General features: G+C 36.3%; 1 protein-coding gene across 1 annotated transcript in view; it reads right to left on the bottom strand.

Annotated features, from left to right (window-relative positions):
• LOC137385255 (TP53-binding protein 1-like) overlaps nucleotides 1-16,624 on the bottom strand; it is a 40,249-nt gene extending 23,625 nt beyond the window's left edge. The window contains exons 1-9 of the mRNA XM_068071693.1: nucleotides 16,570-16,624; nucleotides 16,221-16,299; nucleotides 14,934-15,021; nucleotides 14,158-14,243; nucleotides 13,241-13,287; nucleotides 11,403-11,466; nucleotides 10,016-10,062; nucleotides 9,616-9,805; nucleotides 3-197 (exon numbers count right to left, since the gene is read on the bottom strand). Of these exons, the coding sequence (XP_067927794.1) occupies nucleotides 3-197; nucleotides 9,616-9,805; nucleotides 10,016-10,062; nucleotides 11,403-11,466; nucleotides 13,241-13,287; nucleotides 14,158-14,243; nucleotides 14,934-15,021; nucleotides 16,221-16,299; nucleotides 16,570-16,599 (826 nt within the window). The 5' untranslated portion in view covers nucleotides 16,600-16,624. The remainder of the gene's footprint in view (nucleotides 1-2; nucleotides 198-9,615; nucleotides 9,806-10,015; nucleotides 10,063-11,402; nucleotides 11,467-13,240; nucleotides 13,288-14,157; nucleotides 14,244-14,933; nucleotides 15,022-16,220; nucleotides 16,300-16,569) is intronic.
• Between the last annotated feature and the right edge of the window lie 3,131 nt (nucleotides 16,625-19,755).

Genomic DNA, 19,755 nt, shown 5'->3' with positions numbered 1-19,755 from the left:
ACCGGTGATAGCGCTGAGTATGTTTCTCCTCTGCTGCGCTGTCAATACCACAGCGTGATTGGTTGGAAGAGGAGCGAGAGACGTAGATTTAGCTGTTTCAGAAGAAAGAGGAATACTTTTTACACTCCTCAGTACCGGAACTTTTGGAGAAACAAATAAAGCATCCTCAGCACTGCGATGAGCTTTTAGGCTCAACTCTGTAACATAAACAGAGTACATGAGAGGTGAGGGAGAATAGTGGAATACATGAGAGGTGAGGGAGAATAGTGGAATACATGAGAAGTGAGGGAGAATAGTGGAATACATGAGAAGTGAGGGAGAATAGTGGAATACATGAGAAGTGAGGGAGAATAGTGGAATACATGAGAAGTGAGGGAGAATAGCGGAATACATGAGAGGTGAGGGAGAATAGTGGAGTACATGAGAGGTGAGGGAGAATAGCGGAATACATGAGAGGTGAGGGAGAATAGTGGAACACATGAGAGGTGAGGTAGAATAGTGGAATACATGAGAAGTGAGGGAGAATAGTGGAATACATGAGAGGTGAGGGAGAATAGTGGAGTTCATGAGAGGTGAGGGAGAATAGTGGAATACATGAGAGGTGAGGGAGAATAGTGGAGTTCATGAGAGGTGAGGGAGAATAGTGGAATACATGAGAGGTGAGGGAGAATAGTGGAATACATGAGAGAGAGGTGAGGGAGAATAGTGGAATACATGAGAGGTGAGGGAGAATAGTGGAATACATGAGAAGTGAGGGAGAATAGTGGAATACATGAGAGGTGAGGTAGAATAGTGGAGTACATGAGAGGTGAGGGAGAATAGCGGAATACATGAGAGGTGAGGGAGAATAGTGGAGTACATGAGAGGTGAGGGAGAATAGTGGAATACATGAGAGGTGAGGGAGAATAGCGGAATACATGAGAGGTGAGGGAGAATAGCGGAATACATGAGAGGTGAGGGAGAATAGTGGAATACATGAGAAGTGAGGGAGAATAGTGGAATACATGAGAGGTGAGGGAGAATAGCGGAATACATGAGAGGTGAGGGAGAATAGTGGAATACATGAGAGGTGAGGGAGAATAGTGGAATACATGAGAGGTGAGGGAGAATAGTGGAATACATGAGAGGTGAGGGAGAATAGTGGAATACATGAGAAGTGAGGGAGAATAGTGGAATACATGAGAGGTGAGGGAGAATAGTGGAATACATGAGAGGTGAGGGAGAATAGTGGAATACATGAGAAGTGAGGGAGAATAGCGGAATACATGAGAGGTGAGGGAGAATAGTGGAATACATGAGAAGTGAGGGAGAATAGTGGAATACATGAGAGGTGAGAGAGAATAGCGGAATACATGAGAAGTGAGGGAGAATAGTGGAATACATGAGAGGTGAGGTAGAATAGTGGAATACATGAGAAGTGAGGGAGAATAGTGGAATACATGAGAGGTGAGGGAGAATAGTGGAATACATGAGAGGTGAGGGAGAATAGCGGAGTACATGAGAGGTGAGGGAGAATAGTGGAACACATGAGAAGTGAGGGAGAATAGTGGAATACATGAGAAGTGAGGGAGAATAGTGGAATACATGAGAAGTGAGGGAGGATAGTGGAATACATGAGAGGTGAGGGAGAATAGTGGAATACATGAGAGGTGAGGGAGAATAGTGGAATACATGAGAGGTGAGGTAGAATAGTGGAGTACATGAGAGGTGAGGGAGAATAGCGGAATACATGAGAGGTGAGGGAGAATAGTGGAGTACATGAGAGGTGAGGGAGAATAGTGGAATACATGAGAGGTGAGGGAGAATAGCGGAATACATGAGAGGTGAGGGAGAATAGCGGAATACATGAGAGGTGAGGGAGAATAGTGGAATACATGAGAAGTGAGGGAGAATAGTGGAATACATGAGAGGTGAGGGAGAATAGTGGAATACATGAGAGGTGAGGGAGAATAGTGGAATACATGAGAAGTGAGGGAGAATAGCGGAATACATGAGAGGTGAGAGAGAATAGTGGAATACATGAGAAGTGAGGGAGAATAGTGGAATACATGAGAGGTGAGAGAGAATAGCGGAATACATGAGAAGTGAGGGAGAATAGTGGAATACATGAGAGGTGAGGTAGAATAGTGGAATACATGAGAAGTGAGGGAGAATAGTGGAATACATGAGAGGTGAGGGAGAATAGTGGAATACATGAGAGGTGAGGGAGAATAGCGGAGTACATGAGAGGTGAGGGAGAATAGTGGAACACATGAGAAGTGAGGGAGAATAGTGGAATACATGAGAAGTGAGGGAGAATAGTGGAATACATGAGAGGTGAGGGAGAATAGTGGAATACATGAGAGGTGAGGGAGAATAGTGGAATACATGAGAGGTGAGGGAGAATAGTGGAATACATGAGAGGTGAGGTAGAATAGTGGAGTACATGAGAGGTGAGGGAGAATAGCGGAATACATGAGAGGTGAGGGAGAATAGTGGAGTACATGAGAGGTGAGGGAGAATAGTGGAATACATGAGAGGTGAGGGAGAATAGCGGAATACATGAGAGGTGAGGGAGAATAGCGGAATACATGAGAGGTGAGGGAGAATAGTGGAATACATGAGAAGTGAGGGAGAATAGTGGAATACATGAGAGGTGAGGGAGAATAGCGGAATACATGAGAGGTGAGGGAGAATAGTGGAATACATGAGAGGTGAGGGAGAATAGTGGAATACATGAGAAGTGAGGGAGAATAGCGGAATACATGAGAGGTGAGGGAGAATAGTGGAATACATGAGAAGTGAGGGAGAATAGTGGAATACATGAGAGGTGAGAGAGAATAGCGGAATACATGAGAAGTGAGGGAGAATAGTGGAATACATGAGAGGTGAGGTAGAATAGTGGAATACATGAGAAGTGAGGGAGAATAGTGGAATACATGAGAGGTGAGGGAGAATAGTGGAATACATGAGAGGTGAGGGAGAATAGCGGAGTACATGAGAGGTGAGGGAGAATAGTGGAACACATGAGAAGTGAGGGAGAATAGTGGAATACATGAGAAGTGAGGGAGAATAGTGGAATACATGAGAGGTGAGGGAGAATAGTGGAATACATGAGAGGTGAGGGAGAATAGTGGAATACATGAGAGGTGAGGGAGAATAGTGGAATACATGAGAGGTGAGGGAGAATAGTGGAATACATGAGAGGTGAGGGAGAATAGTGGAACACATGAGAGGTGAGGGAGAATAGTGGAATACATGAGAGGTGAGGGAGAATAGCGGAATACATGAGAGGTGAGGGAGAATAGCGGAATACATGAGAGGTGAGGGAGAATAGCGGAATACATGAGAGGTGAGGGAGAATAGTGGAATACATGAGAGGTGAGGGAGAATAGTGGAACACATGAGAAGTGAGGGAGAATAGTGGAATACATGAGAGGTGAGGGAGAATAGTGGAATACATGAGAGGTGAGGGAGAATAGCGGAACACATGAGAGGTGAGGTAGAATAGTGGAACACATGAGAAGTGAGGGAGAATAGCGGAATACATGAGAGGTGAGGGAGAATAGCGGAATACATGAGAGGTGAGGGAGAATAGCGGAATACATGAGAGGTGAGGGAGAATAGTGGAATACATGAGAGGTGAGGGAGAATAGTGGAATACATGAGAGGTGAGGGAGAATAGTGGAATACATGAGAGGTGAGGGAGAATAGTGGAATACATGAGAGGTGAGGGAGAATAGTGGAACACATGAGAGGTGAGGGAGAATAGTGGAATACATGAGAGGTGAGGGAGAATAGCGGAATACATGAGAGGTGAGGGAGAATAGCGGAATACATGAGAGGTGAGGGAGAATAGCGGAATACATGAGAGGTGAGGGAGAATAGTGGAATACATGAGAGGTGAGGGAGAATAGTGGAACACATGAGAAGTGAGGGAGAATAGTGGAATACATGAGAGGTGAGGGAGAATAGTGGAATACATGAGAGGTGAGGGAGAATAGCGGAACACATGAGAGGTGAGGTAGAATAGTGGAACACATGAGAAGTGAGGGAGAATAGCGGAATACATGAGAGGTGAGGGAGAATAGCGGAATACATGAGAGGTGAGGGAGAATAGCGGAATACATGAGAAGTGAGGGAGAATAGCGGAATACATGAGAGGTGAGGGAGAATAGTGGAATACATGAGAGGTGAGGGAGAATAGTGGAATACATGAGAAGTGAGGGAGAAAAGTGGAATACATGAGAGGTGAGGGAGAATAAGGTCATAATGAAATCGCTCATATAACAGAATATACAGTGATTGACACCGGTTTGACCTGACCAAGGCTTTTTTTAACTGTACCTTCTTTAAAATATAACTGCCACGTGCAACTTTTATCATTTTTTCTAGGTACGTCAGACACGCTGAGTCCGATTTTGTACTCAAAATAAAGATTGGTCCAGTAACTTTCAGAGTAATTAAGGCTTTTTACAGCGTTTTAAACCATAACTGTCACATACAAATTTTATCGTAGTTTCTAGGTAAATCAGCCACACTGATTCCGATTTTGTACTCAAAATAAAGATTGGTCAACTAACCTTCAAAGTCATTTAAGCTTTTTGAAAGCGTTTCAATATCCGTTTCGGAATTCAACACACTCGGCATTACAAGCTCCGCCCATAAATATGTGATGAAACCTAGCTTTTTCAGGAACGGAAGTTAGGAATGTTTGGTCCGATTTAGAAGAATAGAGATGGGTGTCTTAAAACCCATTATTATCTAAATACAGCCTGTAAAATAATCGCAATCTTTTATGAAAGGTATATAAACTATTTAAAATTGCTCGTAGCTTGTTACATGATGTTTAAATAGGCTGGATGCCGAGAAAAATGAGCTCAAAAAGCGCGGTTTTATCACAAAATGGCGTTGTTATCGCGCTTTTTTAAATATGCAATTGTAAATAGCTAATCTGCCTTTCAGAAAAGACAGATTATTTTTAAGGCTGAATTTAGATATTAATAGATTTTAAAACACCCATCTCTATTATTCTAAATCGGTCTAAACACCCCTACGTAACTTCTGTTGCTAAAAAGCTAGGTTGCGTCACGTATTTATGGGGGGAGCTTGTTGTGCAGATCGTGTTGTTTGCAAGACCGATATTAAAACGCTGTAAAAAAGCCTTCATTACTCTGAAAGTTAGTGGACTAACCTTTATTTTGAGTACAAAATCGGAATCAGCGTGTCTGACTTACCTAATAAATACGATAAAAGTTGTACATGACAGTTATGGTTTAATATCAGTCTCGAGAACAAAATGATCGGCACAACAAGCTCTGCCCGTAAATATGTGACGTACGCTAACTTTTTAGGAACGGAAATTGGGAATGTTTATTCCGATTTAGAATGATAGAGATGGGTGTCGTAAACCCATTATTATCTAAATTCAGCATTCAAAATAATCTCAGTCTTTTCTGAAAGGTAAATAAATAAGCCATTTAACATTGCATATTCAAAAATAAGTTCAAAAAAGCGCGATAACAATGCTAGCGTGTGATAAAATTGCGCTTTTTGAGCTATTTTTTCGGCGTTCAGCCCATTTAAACATCATGTAACAATCTACGAGCAATTTTAAATAGTTTATCTACCTTTCATAAAATACTGAGATTATTTTACAGGCTGAATTTAGATAATAATGGGTTTTAAGACAACCATCTTTATCATTCTAAATCGGACTAAACATCCTTAACTTCTGTTCCTAAAAAGCTAGGCTACATCACATATTTATGGGCATAGCTTCAATTAGCTTGTTATGCCAATTGTGTTGTTTTCAAGACGGATATTGAAACGCTTTAAAAAAGCCTTCATGACTTTGAAAGTTAGTGGACCAATTATTATTTTGAGTACAAAATCGGAATCAGCGTGTCTGGTTTACCTAGAACAAAACGATATAAGTATATATATAAGAATATATATACGTGGCAGTTATGGTTTAAATACACACTTTCAGTGTCATTGGCTAAGTCGCACGCTAGTCTAGTATTTTCAAACATTAATATAACTTTCAAACATTAATATAACTTTCAAACATTAATATAACTTTCAAACATTAATATAACTTTCAAACATTAATATAACTTTTAAACATTAATATAACTTTCAAACATTAATATAACTTTCAAACATTAATATAACTTTCAAACATTAATATAACTTTCAAACATTATTATAACTTTCAAACATTAATATAACTTTCAAACATTAATATAATTTTCAAACATTAATATAACTTTCAAACATTAATATAACTTTCAAACATTATTATAACTTTCAAACATTAATATAACTTTCAAACATTAATATAATTTTCAAACATTAATATAACTTTCAAACATTAATATAACTTTCAAACATTAATATAACTTTCAAACATTAATATAACTTTCAAACATTAATATAACTTTTAAACATTAATATAACTTTCAAACATTAATATAACTTTCAAACATTAATATAACTTTTAAACATTAATATAACTTTCAAACATTAATATAACTTTCAAACATTAATATAACTTTCAAACATTAATATAACTTTCAAACATTAATATAACTTTCAAACATTAATATAACTTTCAAACATTAATATAACTTTCAAACATTAATATCACTTTCAAACATTAATATAACTTTCAAACATTAATATAACTTTCAAACATTAATATAATCCTAAATTTGTCATTATAACGCAGAATGTATTTTTTTAATGCAATAGCTTTTAGGGATAGACAAAAAGTGTTTCTTGTCAATTTGTTTCAGCATTTTTAATTGAAACATTTTTTTGGCAAAGACATTGAAATCGCAATGATTATTCATGAGTTTTTAAACAAGTTACGTAAATGATACCTCCAACAACTCAAATTATATTATATTTATCAATGAATAAAAAAGCCCATTTAAAAGGGATTGTCTGCTGTATGCCAACATGTGGCTGGGAATTTATCTTCTCTGTACTAATAACAATGAAAAAATAACTGACATGGCTGGTTTTGTATCACCTTTTTAGTAAGATAGAGTTGGGACATAGTGTTAAAATACTCATCATAAAACAATGTTGAATTTACCCCAGTTGGTATACACAGGTGTGATGAATGTGACAACAGCACCAAATCAATTGCTCGACACATTCACAAAGACACCATTTGACTGCAGCATTGTAGAGGGAAGAGGAGATGCAGAGGCTGACATAACAAATCATTGCTAGAATAAAATACAGGTAATGAATGACCCCTAAAAGATACAAATTACTACCCTTGCCTGTCGTTGCCACAAGTCACTCAGTGATGATTGCTGACTACTAGAAATTCAGCCATTACTAGTCACAACTAGTAAGTTTGCACTGTTAATCTTTCACATCTACATTGTACATGAATGTCTCAATTATCTTGTAATTGCACACAAACCTTGAAAAAATATTACTCTACTGAAAACATTTCAGACTATTGTTTTAATGTTAGATTTCTCAAATGTCGTACGCTACTGTGTAGAATGAGTAGAAACTAGTATTGAATTATTGAACTCATACAAATCTTCTGATGTGCATGAATTTGTGAGGCAACATCTCCAACCAGAGCGAGGCGTAGAAACTGAAAATACTTATATTATATTTGGAAGAACCGTAGAACCTCTACTCACAAAGGACTCCACATATGAAATTTTCAAGTTACTATTTTGCTAGCGAAAGTCAGTAAACAACGAGTACAGTCAAACATGGATAACTCGCCCACGGCAACGAGTACAGTCAAACATGGATAACTCGCCCATGGATAGCTCGAACCCATGGTTAATTCGAACGGTTTCTTTGGTCCGTTCCCACGTAATGATAAATTGCTATAGATAACTGGAACTCATCACTGTTAACTCGAACTGTTTTTTGCCCAACGGCTACCGAAACGGTTGTTATTGCTTTAGAAAATCACTTTATTCCAAGCCATAGAGGTAAACCTCAACTTTTCGTAATTCATAAGTGGTGTTATTACCACCATTGGCAAAATATTTTTGTCAACGGCTTTTCTAAAGGTTTGGTGAAATTTGATTTATACCAAACATCCGCTTAGCGATCGCCCTTCGGAAGCGAGGTAAAGTGAGGTAATCTTTGCATAAACTTCAAGAAAAATCGGCAAAATTTATCGTGAGTAAAACGCTCAAAAGAAAAAGATGTCTTTTCTTTTGAGCATTTCAACAACGATCAAGTTTTGCCAATGTCAATCTAAAAAACGTCCTGGCAATAACATCACCTCAAACAACGAACCAATCTCAAGTGATAGAAAAATCTCTATACTTTTTGATAAAAACGTTTTAAACGTTACATTAGAAGCATTTAATTTGAAACAAGCCATTTGTGCTTTTGATTTATATTATAGTTTGTATATGTACATGTATCTACTAATAAATAAGTAAATACATGGACTTGTGACAGTGCTCTGATAACTTGGACGCTCTGATAATTCGAACACTTTCGCTCGGTCCCGTGAAGTTCGAGTTATCCATGTTTGACTGTAGTTTGTTCTCGATCGTTGTATAATTTGGAGTTATTATATATCGCAAACACGTTAGGACAACTTCTGCTTCTAGCATTTCAGGTTCCGTATTTTCTGCATGACAGTTTTTCAGTTTGCGCCAATGTAAATAAATCTTTCTATTTATGTTTTTAAAACATTTATTCTGAGCAAAACAAAACCAAGACAATGACACAACATCAATCTCTTCAGACCGCTATCTTCCACCTTCCTGTGGTCTTCTCTTAGCCTTGTCTAGATGGCCAAAATAGAAGGCAAACAAACAAATCGTTCATAGTTTTTATTCGTTATTACTGAGTTTTTATCTTTCTCACTGCATGAATTTTTATTTATTATGTAGTAATATAATTCTAACATGTATTTGTTACAGGTTTTAACCATTACATGTATTTATAACTTATGCAAATGTTGTCTAAGTCTTGTGAGGCTTGGAACGGATTAGGGCATTTATATGATATGGTAAAATGGGTTTCTACTTATGAAACGGCTTCTGGAACGCATTACTTTCGTTAGTAGAGGTTCCATCGTACTTGCAAACAGGATCCACAATGCAGAAAAAAAAAACAGATATTGTCATCAGTTAACTATTCGAAGAATTTCCTTAAAAGTTATCTGACCACTCTTAGAGAGCAATAAAAATAGTTGAATCAATAATTGTGTAACCCAGCACACTCTTAGAGAGGTCAAGGGCTGTAAAAATAATTAGGTACTAGTACGCTGGCAGTTCACTGCGCCGACAGATATCATCTTGTATAATAAGTATGAACACAATTATTCCATAGTTCTGCACTGTGGTCCAGTGTGCAGTTGGTAGAGCTTGAGGTAGCAAACCCAGATACCTTAGTTCAAATACTGTGTTTGGCAATCTCTTTTCCTAAAGCTCTTAACGTGACTTCGAATGGACAGACACGACTCTGATTACAGAAAAGATTCAGCGGCCAGTTAAAAAGGTATACCTAAGCATAATATGAGAAGGGGCAACCAAATTTCGATGTTGGAAAAAACCAGCGTTATGCATATTCACTGAGCTCGAGAGTGTCTGATGTAACGGGTGTAGCAAGTGGTGAAATACCAACCTTGAGAATTGTGAGACACGCCTGATGAAGTCCCGCTAGAACTGTGATCAGCTAAATAGCCTGAGGAGCCTTGAGTGGAATCAACTTCCTCAGCCTCTGTATGCACGAGCCGGCCACTCGCATCATAGTATCTCCTCACTACATCAGTGTGGGCATATTTTATGATACGCCCATCTGGCAGCACTTTTTCCTATAAAATTATTCTTCCTAATAAAATAAAGGCACTCCTTCAAGAGTGCCATTGTAAAATCATCCGTGCCTGTATGAGAGAGAACATTCGCATAAAAACTTCTTTCGGTGCCTTATTAGCTTTTCTAAACTAACAAAACAATAACGGCACACCAGAAGATGTACTGATACTAAGCTTAAATTGCATTGCAGTTATACTTAATGCTCCTACCTTTAACTTGCTTGCACCAGACGCAGGTTCTTCACAGCTGTTTGACTCTAGAGAATACACAACAAAGGATTATTTGTAACTGGCACAGAAGAACACAAAGTGAACTGCATTTTAAGCGCGCACTTGGAGTAGCCGATGCAATGGTGAAGCATCGGTCGGTGTTGACCACGCGTTATGTCAAAACGAACATGCTGATCAACATTAGTAGAAAAAACTGGATGCATCTGATTGGGTGAAATAGTGGATTCTAGTGAACATTTTTGTTATTTTCAACATAGACAGGTTTCATCTAAGATTCGGTTTCAAACAGTGTTGACAACTGGGTTTCCCACAAACAGCTATTGATATAGAGACAAAAATATTCTTAGTTGTAACAGATATACAAGAAACACCGGTGTAATTGTAGCTGTTCATGAAATCAACCAGATAACTCCGTAGGTAATTATATCTGTTTCAACCCCATTTTTTCTATGGTTTGATTCAGGTCGTGAACCTAAAGTATTTTTGTACTTTGCTGCTGTTTCCATCAACAACCTACGGCATTTTCTCCTTGAGCGAAAATACAACAGTGCAAATAGTTGCAAGAACGTTATTGCTATCACAAAGTTTAGATCATCCATATTAGTAATCAAAATGCTGATAATCGTAATGGAAAATTCGCGATGGACATCAAGGATTTACACTACTGAGGTCAATTCTCAATAATCAGCGTATTCTTCATCGTGATACACCGTCTAGCATCAGTGTGTGTAGCCATAGAAAATATCTACACTTCACCTTGGCTACAGATTTTATCAATGTGTGTAGCCAGACCTTTGATGATTCACGATCAAATAACATCTTTTCAAAACAGTTAAAAGAAAATGGCATTGATCTCACCAAAAGGAAATATAATGAAAAGTATACATCTATTTGAACTAGGAGGTAAGTAACTCATCATCTACTACACTTATTCCGTAGTGAAGTAAATTAGGTAAGTATGCATTTATTTAGACTAGGAGGTAAATAACTCATCATCTACTAAACTTATTCCATAGTGAAGTAAATTAGGTAAGTATGTACCTATTTAGACTACAAGGTAATTAACTCATCATTTACTACACTTATCTCATAGTGAAGTAAATTAGGTAAGTATGTATCTATTTAGACTAGGAGGTAAATAACTCATCATCTACTACACTTATCTCATAGTGAAGTAAATTAGGTAAGTATGTACCTATTTAGACTAGGAGGTAATTAACTCATCATCTACTACACTTATCTCATGGTGAAGTAAATTAGGTAAGTATGTATCTATTTAGACTAGGAGGTAAGTAACTCATCATCTACTACACTCATCTCATAGTAAAGTAAATTAGGGAAATAACTTGAACTTCCAAATGCTTACTTTGTTCAACTGCATCATCCTGGCTTTCAATACATGGTCGTGCTTTTCGCATTCGTGGAGCAATCTGGAAAAAATGTCTAGATATTACCGATGTCTAGTATTAGTACTAAATACTATCTTCTCACTATGTCTAGTTACTAGATTCTATCTCCTAGCTATTTTTAGTTATTACTAATACTAAGTACTACATCTAGTTAGTACTAGTACTACACATTATCATCTCTCTAGTTAGTACTAGTGCTACACATTACCATCTCTCTAGTTAGTACTAGTACTACACATCATCTCTCTAGTTAGTATTAGTACTACACATTATCATCTCTCTAGTTAGTACTAGTACTACACATTACCATCTCTCTAGTTAGTATTAGTACTACACATTACCATCTCTCTAGTTAGTACTAGTACTACATATTACCATCTCTCTAGTTAGTACTAGTACTACACATTATCATCTCTCTAGTTAGTACTAGTACAAGCCCATTACCATCTCTCTAGTTAGTACTAGTACTACATATTACCATCTCTCTAGTTAGTACTAGTACTACACATTACCATCTCTCTAGTTAGTACTAGTACTACATATTACCATCTCTCTAGTTAGTACTAGTACTACATATTACCATCTCTCTAGTTAGTACTAGTACTACACATTACCATCTCTCTAGTTAGTACTAGTACTACATATTACCATCTCTCTAGTTAGTACTAGTACTACACATTACCATCTCTCTAGTTAGTACTAGTACTACACATTACCATCTCTCTAGTTAGTACTAGTACTACATATTACCATCTCTCTAGTTAGTACTAGTACTACGTATTACCATCTCTCTAGTTAGTACTAGTACTACATATTACCATCTCTCTAGTTAGTACTAGTACTACATATTACCATCTCTCTAGTTAGTACTAGTACTACATATTACCATCTCTCTAGTTAGTACTAGTACTACACATTACCATCTCTCTAGTTAGTACTAGTACTGCATATTACCATCTCTCTAGTTAGTACTAGTACTACACATTATCATCTCTCTAGTTAGTATTAGTACTACACATTATCATCTCTCTAGTTAGTACTAGTACTACACATTACCATCTCTCTAGTTAGTACTAGTACTACACATTACCATCTCTCTAGTTAGTACTAGTACTACACATTACCATCTCTCTAGTTAGTACTAGTACGACATATTACCATCTCTCTAGTTAGTACTAGTACTACATATTACCATCTCTCTAGTTAGTACTAGTACTACATATTACCATCTCTCTAGTTAGTACTAGTACTACACATTACCATCTCTCTAGTTAGTACTAGTACTACACATTACCATCTCTCTAGTTAGTACTAGTAGTACACATTATCATCTCTCTAGTTAGTAACAATACCAAACTTGCATTAAGAAAGTCTTATCAAATTCTTGTTTAATGGGAAGTTAGTAGTAATCATAGCAGCAATCAGATAGGATCAACAAACTTGCTTCATATTAATATTCATTTTCCAACACGTTACCAAAGATAAAGGTACAGATGTAAGTTCACCAACTAGTTTAAACTTGAATACTACCACTTCTCTATCTTATTTGTCTGACTGCTGCTTGATTAGTCAAACGGAAAGGAAATTACTCGATATCAGTTTTAGCACACTCCATTGCTCTGCCCAACACAATCCATGCCTGCCTAATAGACACGAACAAACAGCACGAAAGCTCAAGCATATGTGAAACTAATAAATATGTAGTGTCGCTGTTGAGGAATTTTGACATTAATTCACAACCAATAGCCAGTCAACTACAATACGAGCAGCGAATGATAATACAGCACGCCCTTACCATATCTTCATCTTCCTGTTGCTTAACTTCCGCAGCTTGTGAGCTTTCTGTCAAAAAACCAAATCACCATAAATATGTTTTTAAGACCTACTTCACTATGTTTTCTCTATTTCTCTGCTAGTAAATCTAACTTTAAATACCGTAGTCACTAAATATGAGTCACAGCTACAATGTACGTCCTCTAAACTAGAATAAATATACCAAAAGCCTTTGACTAGACACTATCAGTTAAATATGAACTTACATAAAATTTTAGTAGATTTTATCAGAAAATATCAGTATTCTTCTATGATTTGTGATTGTTTTTTATGTTTGATGTGGTCTGACTGCCTGGATGTTTCTAAATTAAAATCAACAAAACCTGATCGCGGTTAAAATGCTCAGAAAAAAAATCTGTGCCGAAATGACATCACTAGTTCCTATAGTTGATATCAGTTATTGTGTTCAAGTTGCAGAGTTACGTGTCTCTAGTTTGTCAGTCTCTCTGTAACTGCAGACTTTATAATCGCGCTTTCGCTTGATCTGAGCGGTTTGACTGCGATAAAGCTTTGTTGATTTTAATCTTGAAACATCCTGGCAGTCAGATCACCTCAAACATCAAAAACAATGACAAATGATAAAAGATAATTTTTAATAAAATCTACTAAACTTCTGTGTGAGTTCATCTTTAAGTTGACACAAAGTTCCAACCAATAAAACAAGCTTTCTTCATATCAAAACGAATCCGTTGAACTCGAAAGTCCACCCAATATGTACAAGTGTAAGCGAAGAAAGTAGGATTGCTGTTTAGGCAGGTCTAAAACCTTATCAGTTCCGTACTTCAATGACGCCTTTTGACAAAGATTATATATAAGATATTCTATAGTTTTGAAAACAATTACTAGGACTACAATATTGTTTATAATAAAAAATATCACCTTGTGTTTGAGTATCAAAGAGATTTTGTGAATGCGCATCTTCAACAGCAATTAAATCGAGTCCCTTGCTGTCCTGATCACTAACACTGCAAGAAAGGAAATCTTCAGATCAATAGCTTAGCACTTAACCAGTCACAACTGTACATCATCACATATACATCAACTGTAGGCATGCGGCAAGTGGTGAGAGTTATAATATCGACGAAACAGTGTTTTATAAACGATGCTAGAATATCAAACACCTCCAAAAACACTCCATATTATCAATTTAATCCATTTCCAACCTGTGTTCATCTCGCACCAAATCATCTGTAAGCCTATCCTGTTGTGCATTGACTGCTCAATTGTAGAAGGTTGTGAATGGGAAAGGGCAACTGTAGGTTTGACAACTTCATTATAATTTCAGTCAACATGGTGCGAAGTATTTAAAACTACTAACAATTTATACCTTGTTGCTGCGTAACAGCCTGGATAAAGCTCCTGCCAATGGCGAACTGCCAAACAGCAAAAAGGAAGAGTCACAGGATTGCTTAGTCGAACAATTCTTAACATCACACAGGTCATGTTGAGTTATATTCCCATCATCACTCAACAATGTCTGTGTGTACATATAGCATGGAGTATATCTGACACACAATAATCTAATAAAGTCGTGCGAACAATCTTTCCAACTCTTGTAAACCTTTGTCAATAGACTCGTACGTTTCATTCATAGATAAAGAATATTCTGCAAGAATCATACAGCATTGAAAAATACTTGATGTTTGGAGACTTACGATGAGGTTGGCTCAATGCGCTGGATTTTTCGTGGAGATGTTCTTAGTTGGACAAAAACGGAAGGAGAGGCTGCTGGCCTGCTTCCATCTGTTCAATATAATAGAATTGAACAACACACAATGAACAAATTATGCAATTTAGTTTAAATAAAAAAAAACTGATCATAAATAAAGCGCAATTGATTTGTAAAGATCAATAGAGTGCAATATCAAAAGGGTACAATACTCTTATCGGTGAAGTATAAAAATCAACAGTTACAATACTGAATATAATCAATACTTTCTACTTCTAATGAACTTTTGACAAACTTTTGTCACTTGCTTGTCATGATTAAGTAATAAAAAGTAGTCTAGCCAATGGTACCTCAGTCTATCTATCTGCATTATATATATATATATATTTCTCAAAGTTTGTACATGTGTGTATGTGTATATGTCCAGCTATAGCTATTAACATCTTGGAGTAAACAATCCGTATCGCAGAAGATGTGATCTTGCACCCTCGGTTCACAAGTCCGACACCTTACTAAGCCAAATGAGTTTAATGTATTCATTAGGCGATATATGTCACTATATTGGAGCAAATACCCTATCGCTCTGCGTCACGACGTAAGGTTATAGCATAACATCATAACAGCAGCTCTTATTGGTAAGCTTACTCAAATTATCCATTGACAATATGCCAGGCTAATAACAAGTGGCAAGCAACTCTCATTACCTCTCATTGTTTATAAGCTGGTTTTTAATACCCGGGCAACGCCGGGTAGCACAGCTAGTATATATATATAAATGCGAGTGTCTGTCTGTCATGTCTAGTTATAGCGATAGAGTTTTAGGAATGGAAAAAACCACTTTGCACTGGAATTGAACTGGGAAACCCCAGTCTGCAGACAGGCATGCTATTCACTATGCCACACATCATATTTGCCATACCATGGAATGATTATGCACATACTTATTACACTTGCCAATCTTTAATGCCATTTGGTTGAAATACCTATGCTTCACACTTAAGCTCGCACACTTGAACTAATTTACTTAGAATAGAAGAAAAATACATGTCCAGACTTTCCCAAAATCCTATAAATATATATACATGTATGTATATATACAACATAAACTTAAATAAACTTATAACACACACATAAATAAACAAGCACCTTCATTTAAAAGTTAGAATGTTGAATTTTGTAGATGTCGATTAAAAATAAATTTTTTGCACAAAAACTTTTTATTATCCGTGCAACGCCAGACATTCATCTAGTTATGAGAATAAGGCAACGTTACCTAAAATGTCGCCTTGTGCTAGAGGGAGCTGAGTAGTAGCCTCGGATTCAGTTGTTGGGCTTTCATTTGATACACAATCCTGTAACACGTAAAGTAAAGAATGCTACCAAATATTGAAAAATGGAACTAAAGATAGAGAATTAAATTAAAGACATGGTGCATGTTGCTGCGAATTCAATCCTTTTAAAAACAAGCTGAGCCATATTTGATTCCACATATTTGTATTGGTCAATAAAATAGATTTTTATACAAGTTGACTTCAGAGTAGCAAAATTAATAATTCCTTTAATCTAAGTAAGTTATTTAAGAAGGAACACTAAGGAAGAATATTTCTAGCAGACAAATATACCTGCGTATCAATTGGTTGACTTGTGTTCATCGCAGTATCTATATATGTTGCATATATAATCTAAAATATAAAAATGTTCAATTACATTCGAGGATGGAGTAACTAACAATTTTGTTAATCCTTTTTGCTACATTCATTGCCTGAGGTCCCACAGAAAAAGTTGAAGGTACAGAAGCTATTTGGCTGATTAAACATGATTACTGTGAAACCTCTAATTGGATGCCATGGCGCTCTATTTTTCAACCATTCTTTTATATTGGAGGTCAATTGGAGGTGGCGTTCAAATAGAGGCTGGCGGTGTAAATTTCAAATAGTTGGTCAGGATTTTGAGAAGATAAATTTAGCCCTTTTACGGGTGAAGCGAGTGTCGCCTACATTTTGCCCTCTTTTTCCCGTGGAGCGATATTAAACCTTTTGGATGCAATAAACCTGCTAACTCACCTCCAACTTGTCAAAGATATCTTAATGAATACGTATTGAGAAACCGAGAAATAACTCTACCAGCTGATGTCTATTGCTTGCAATTAACCTGCAATGATATTATGGCCTGTGTTCTGATTTACAATTTGTTCGAGCTTGCAATTTTTATTTCATTCTAAATTTGAAAACATATATTTATTTTATACCTATATTTAACAATGTTGCATAAGAGCTCTTGATGTTTGCTACAGTCTGCAGCCAAAACTAGCTTTTTACGTTCAATAGAGTTACGAGCGTCGACCAATTGTAAGATCGACTTACAATTGATCAACGCTCCACAATTTGATAGCATCCGCAGTGATGCTATCAAATTATATGCTATAAATCCGCAAATTTATAAGTTATATAATGATAATCTATCAAATGCTACAAATATATATTCATAAACAAGTGACATAAACGAACCATACTTATATTTCTTGCCAAAACAAAAATCACCATTTTTAAAACAAAAATATTTGCATCGTTTGCTCAGATAACTGCGTTCTGATTGTTGCTTTCGATGGAAAGATCATTTACTGGTTGTCCAATGCCTTCCACAAAGTCTTCTGACCTCCAATTTTCTTTTCCACTGCTGAACTAGTCGATTTTAGCATCCAAACCGTTTTTTGGCAGAGCAAAACTTTAAGAGTTGCATTTAGCACGAATGCAAAGTGTAAAAGTTTTGCTCGCAAATCGTAACCTTTGTTCTAAAACTAGTCGTTTATCTACCATCATAAATGTAAACCGTTTTTATATACATGTACAACTACATACAAGTATCAAGACCGTGTTAAACAAGGAAGTACTTTTAGCCTGAGACAGTTAATTATTTCTATGGCGTTGCTTCCAAAGTTTTGACGAATCAACGTGAAAAGCCTTGGAGTTAGACAGCGAGAAAATTCATTATTATTGATGTAAACAATTCCGTATTAATACAATTTTGTGGACACTTTTCTATTGATCTCTTGATATTATGGGTTCATAAAGATCAAAGATTGTCAAAGTGACGGTCAAATGGAGGTGGCATTCAAATAGAGGGTGACACTCTATTTTTCAATCCTTCTCTTATAGTGGGGTCAAATAGAGGTGACATTTAATTAGAAGTTTTACAGTATGTACAGACTACATGAATGTTATGCATTCATAGCTTTTCATCTCACGACTGGGCTTCTACATGGGCTTTTGTAATAAATCAATCATCTGATGCCTGTGAGGTTCTCCTAAGCAACAGCTACAACATGAAGGACCATTGCATGGCGTCCAATTTTGTCTAGCAATTTAAATAAATGCATCAAATAAACATGCATGAAAACATTAACAGCGGAAGAAAAAGCATAGTCCCACGACAAAACGAGCGGAGGGAAGTGTGGGAGTTTTTATGATAAATGCATGTGCACACAACTTACAAAAATTATTCATCAACAATGAGACGAACGCTCGTCAAGAAATTTCATCAACAAATTTAAGCATCGTTATGTAAAGTCGTTAAAGTATAATAACGATACAAAACACATTTAAACCTATTTAAATATGTTACCAAGTCTTTGTAAACCGTCGGTATTATCTTAAAACTTACCCATCTGATCGGATTATACACAAATATACAGATTAATTTCAACAAAAATCGCCACAAAACACTTGAAAAGCTTGGTTTAATAAAAGTTAAGACCAAAAATTGAAACGCCGAGGGACAGATAATAGAACGATGAAGTCTTGCGCATTTCACGAAAAAATAACGTGCACTTTTCACCAGTCTATAGCATTGTCGAATTGCCGAAGGTTTTGGCAATTAACATAGGAGTACAGAAATCGTTTCATTTTCGCCGATTTCAATTTTTTCATTTTCATTTGCCGACACATTTGAATACTTTCCCATTCTAACTGATGTCTAACGCAGTATAAGTAAAGCAAATGACGATGATATTTTTTAACGTTTCTTATGAGATTATTACAATAATTAATTATAAGTTTGGATGACTACAGAACAATGACTACGTAGTACAGACTTTCTAAAAATCTAACGCAGTGTAAGTAAAGGCATGACGATGATATTTTTTCTAACGGTTCTAATGAGATTATTGCAATAATTAATTATAAGTTTGGATGACTACAGGACAATGACTACGTAGTACAGATTTTCTAAAAATCTATATAAATATCACAACTTCGTGATATTGTTAGCTATGCCGTTTTGAAATGTAAACAAAATTGTGCATTGGTTTTTTATTATTACTATATAAATAATATTGGTTATTCTAATAATATCAGTGCATTTTACTTCTAATATTGGCCAATATTGCATTTCTTTTTTTGCAAGAGGAGAGATATAAACATATAATCTTTTCCTTTTATTATTGCTATTTGTTGTATATAATAACACCCAGTACATTACAGCTACCATTGCAGTTATCCTATTTGACTGCTAATATTGCATTTCTCAACCATCAGTACCCTTTCTTTTTTCCAATATCACTTTGGTCGTGGGCTGTATGACAGTGGAATTTCTAGTATATAGCATTTACAGTGCTGAAATTCTTGTGGGTTCCAAAATGCAATATATACATGTGACTGTAACAAAAGCGAATATTTTAGAGATATTAAATTTGCAAAAATTCACCAAATTAACTGCAAACTGTTCTTCCCTCTATTACACCTCATATGTGCAGGTAACTACTTGTAAGATAAAACTTGATAAAGCTTCAATGTGGATCAACAGAGTTATCA

This window comes from Watersipora subatra, chromosome 1, assembly GCF_963576615.1.
Source record: "Watersipora subatra chromosome 1, tzWatSuba1.1, whole genome shotgun sequence".
In the NCBI taxonomy this organism is placed as follows: Eukaryota; Metazoa; Bryozoa; class Gymnolaemata; order Cheilostomatida; family Watersiporidae; genus Watersipora; species Watersipora subatra.
The sequence above is the reverse complement of the archived record's forward strand: the minus strand, read 5'-3'. Positions and strand labels throughout refer to the sequence as shown.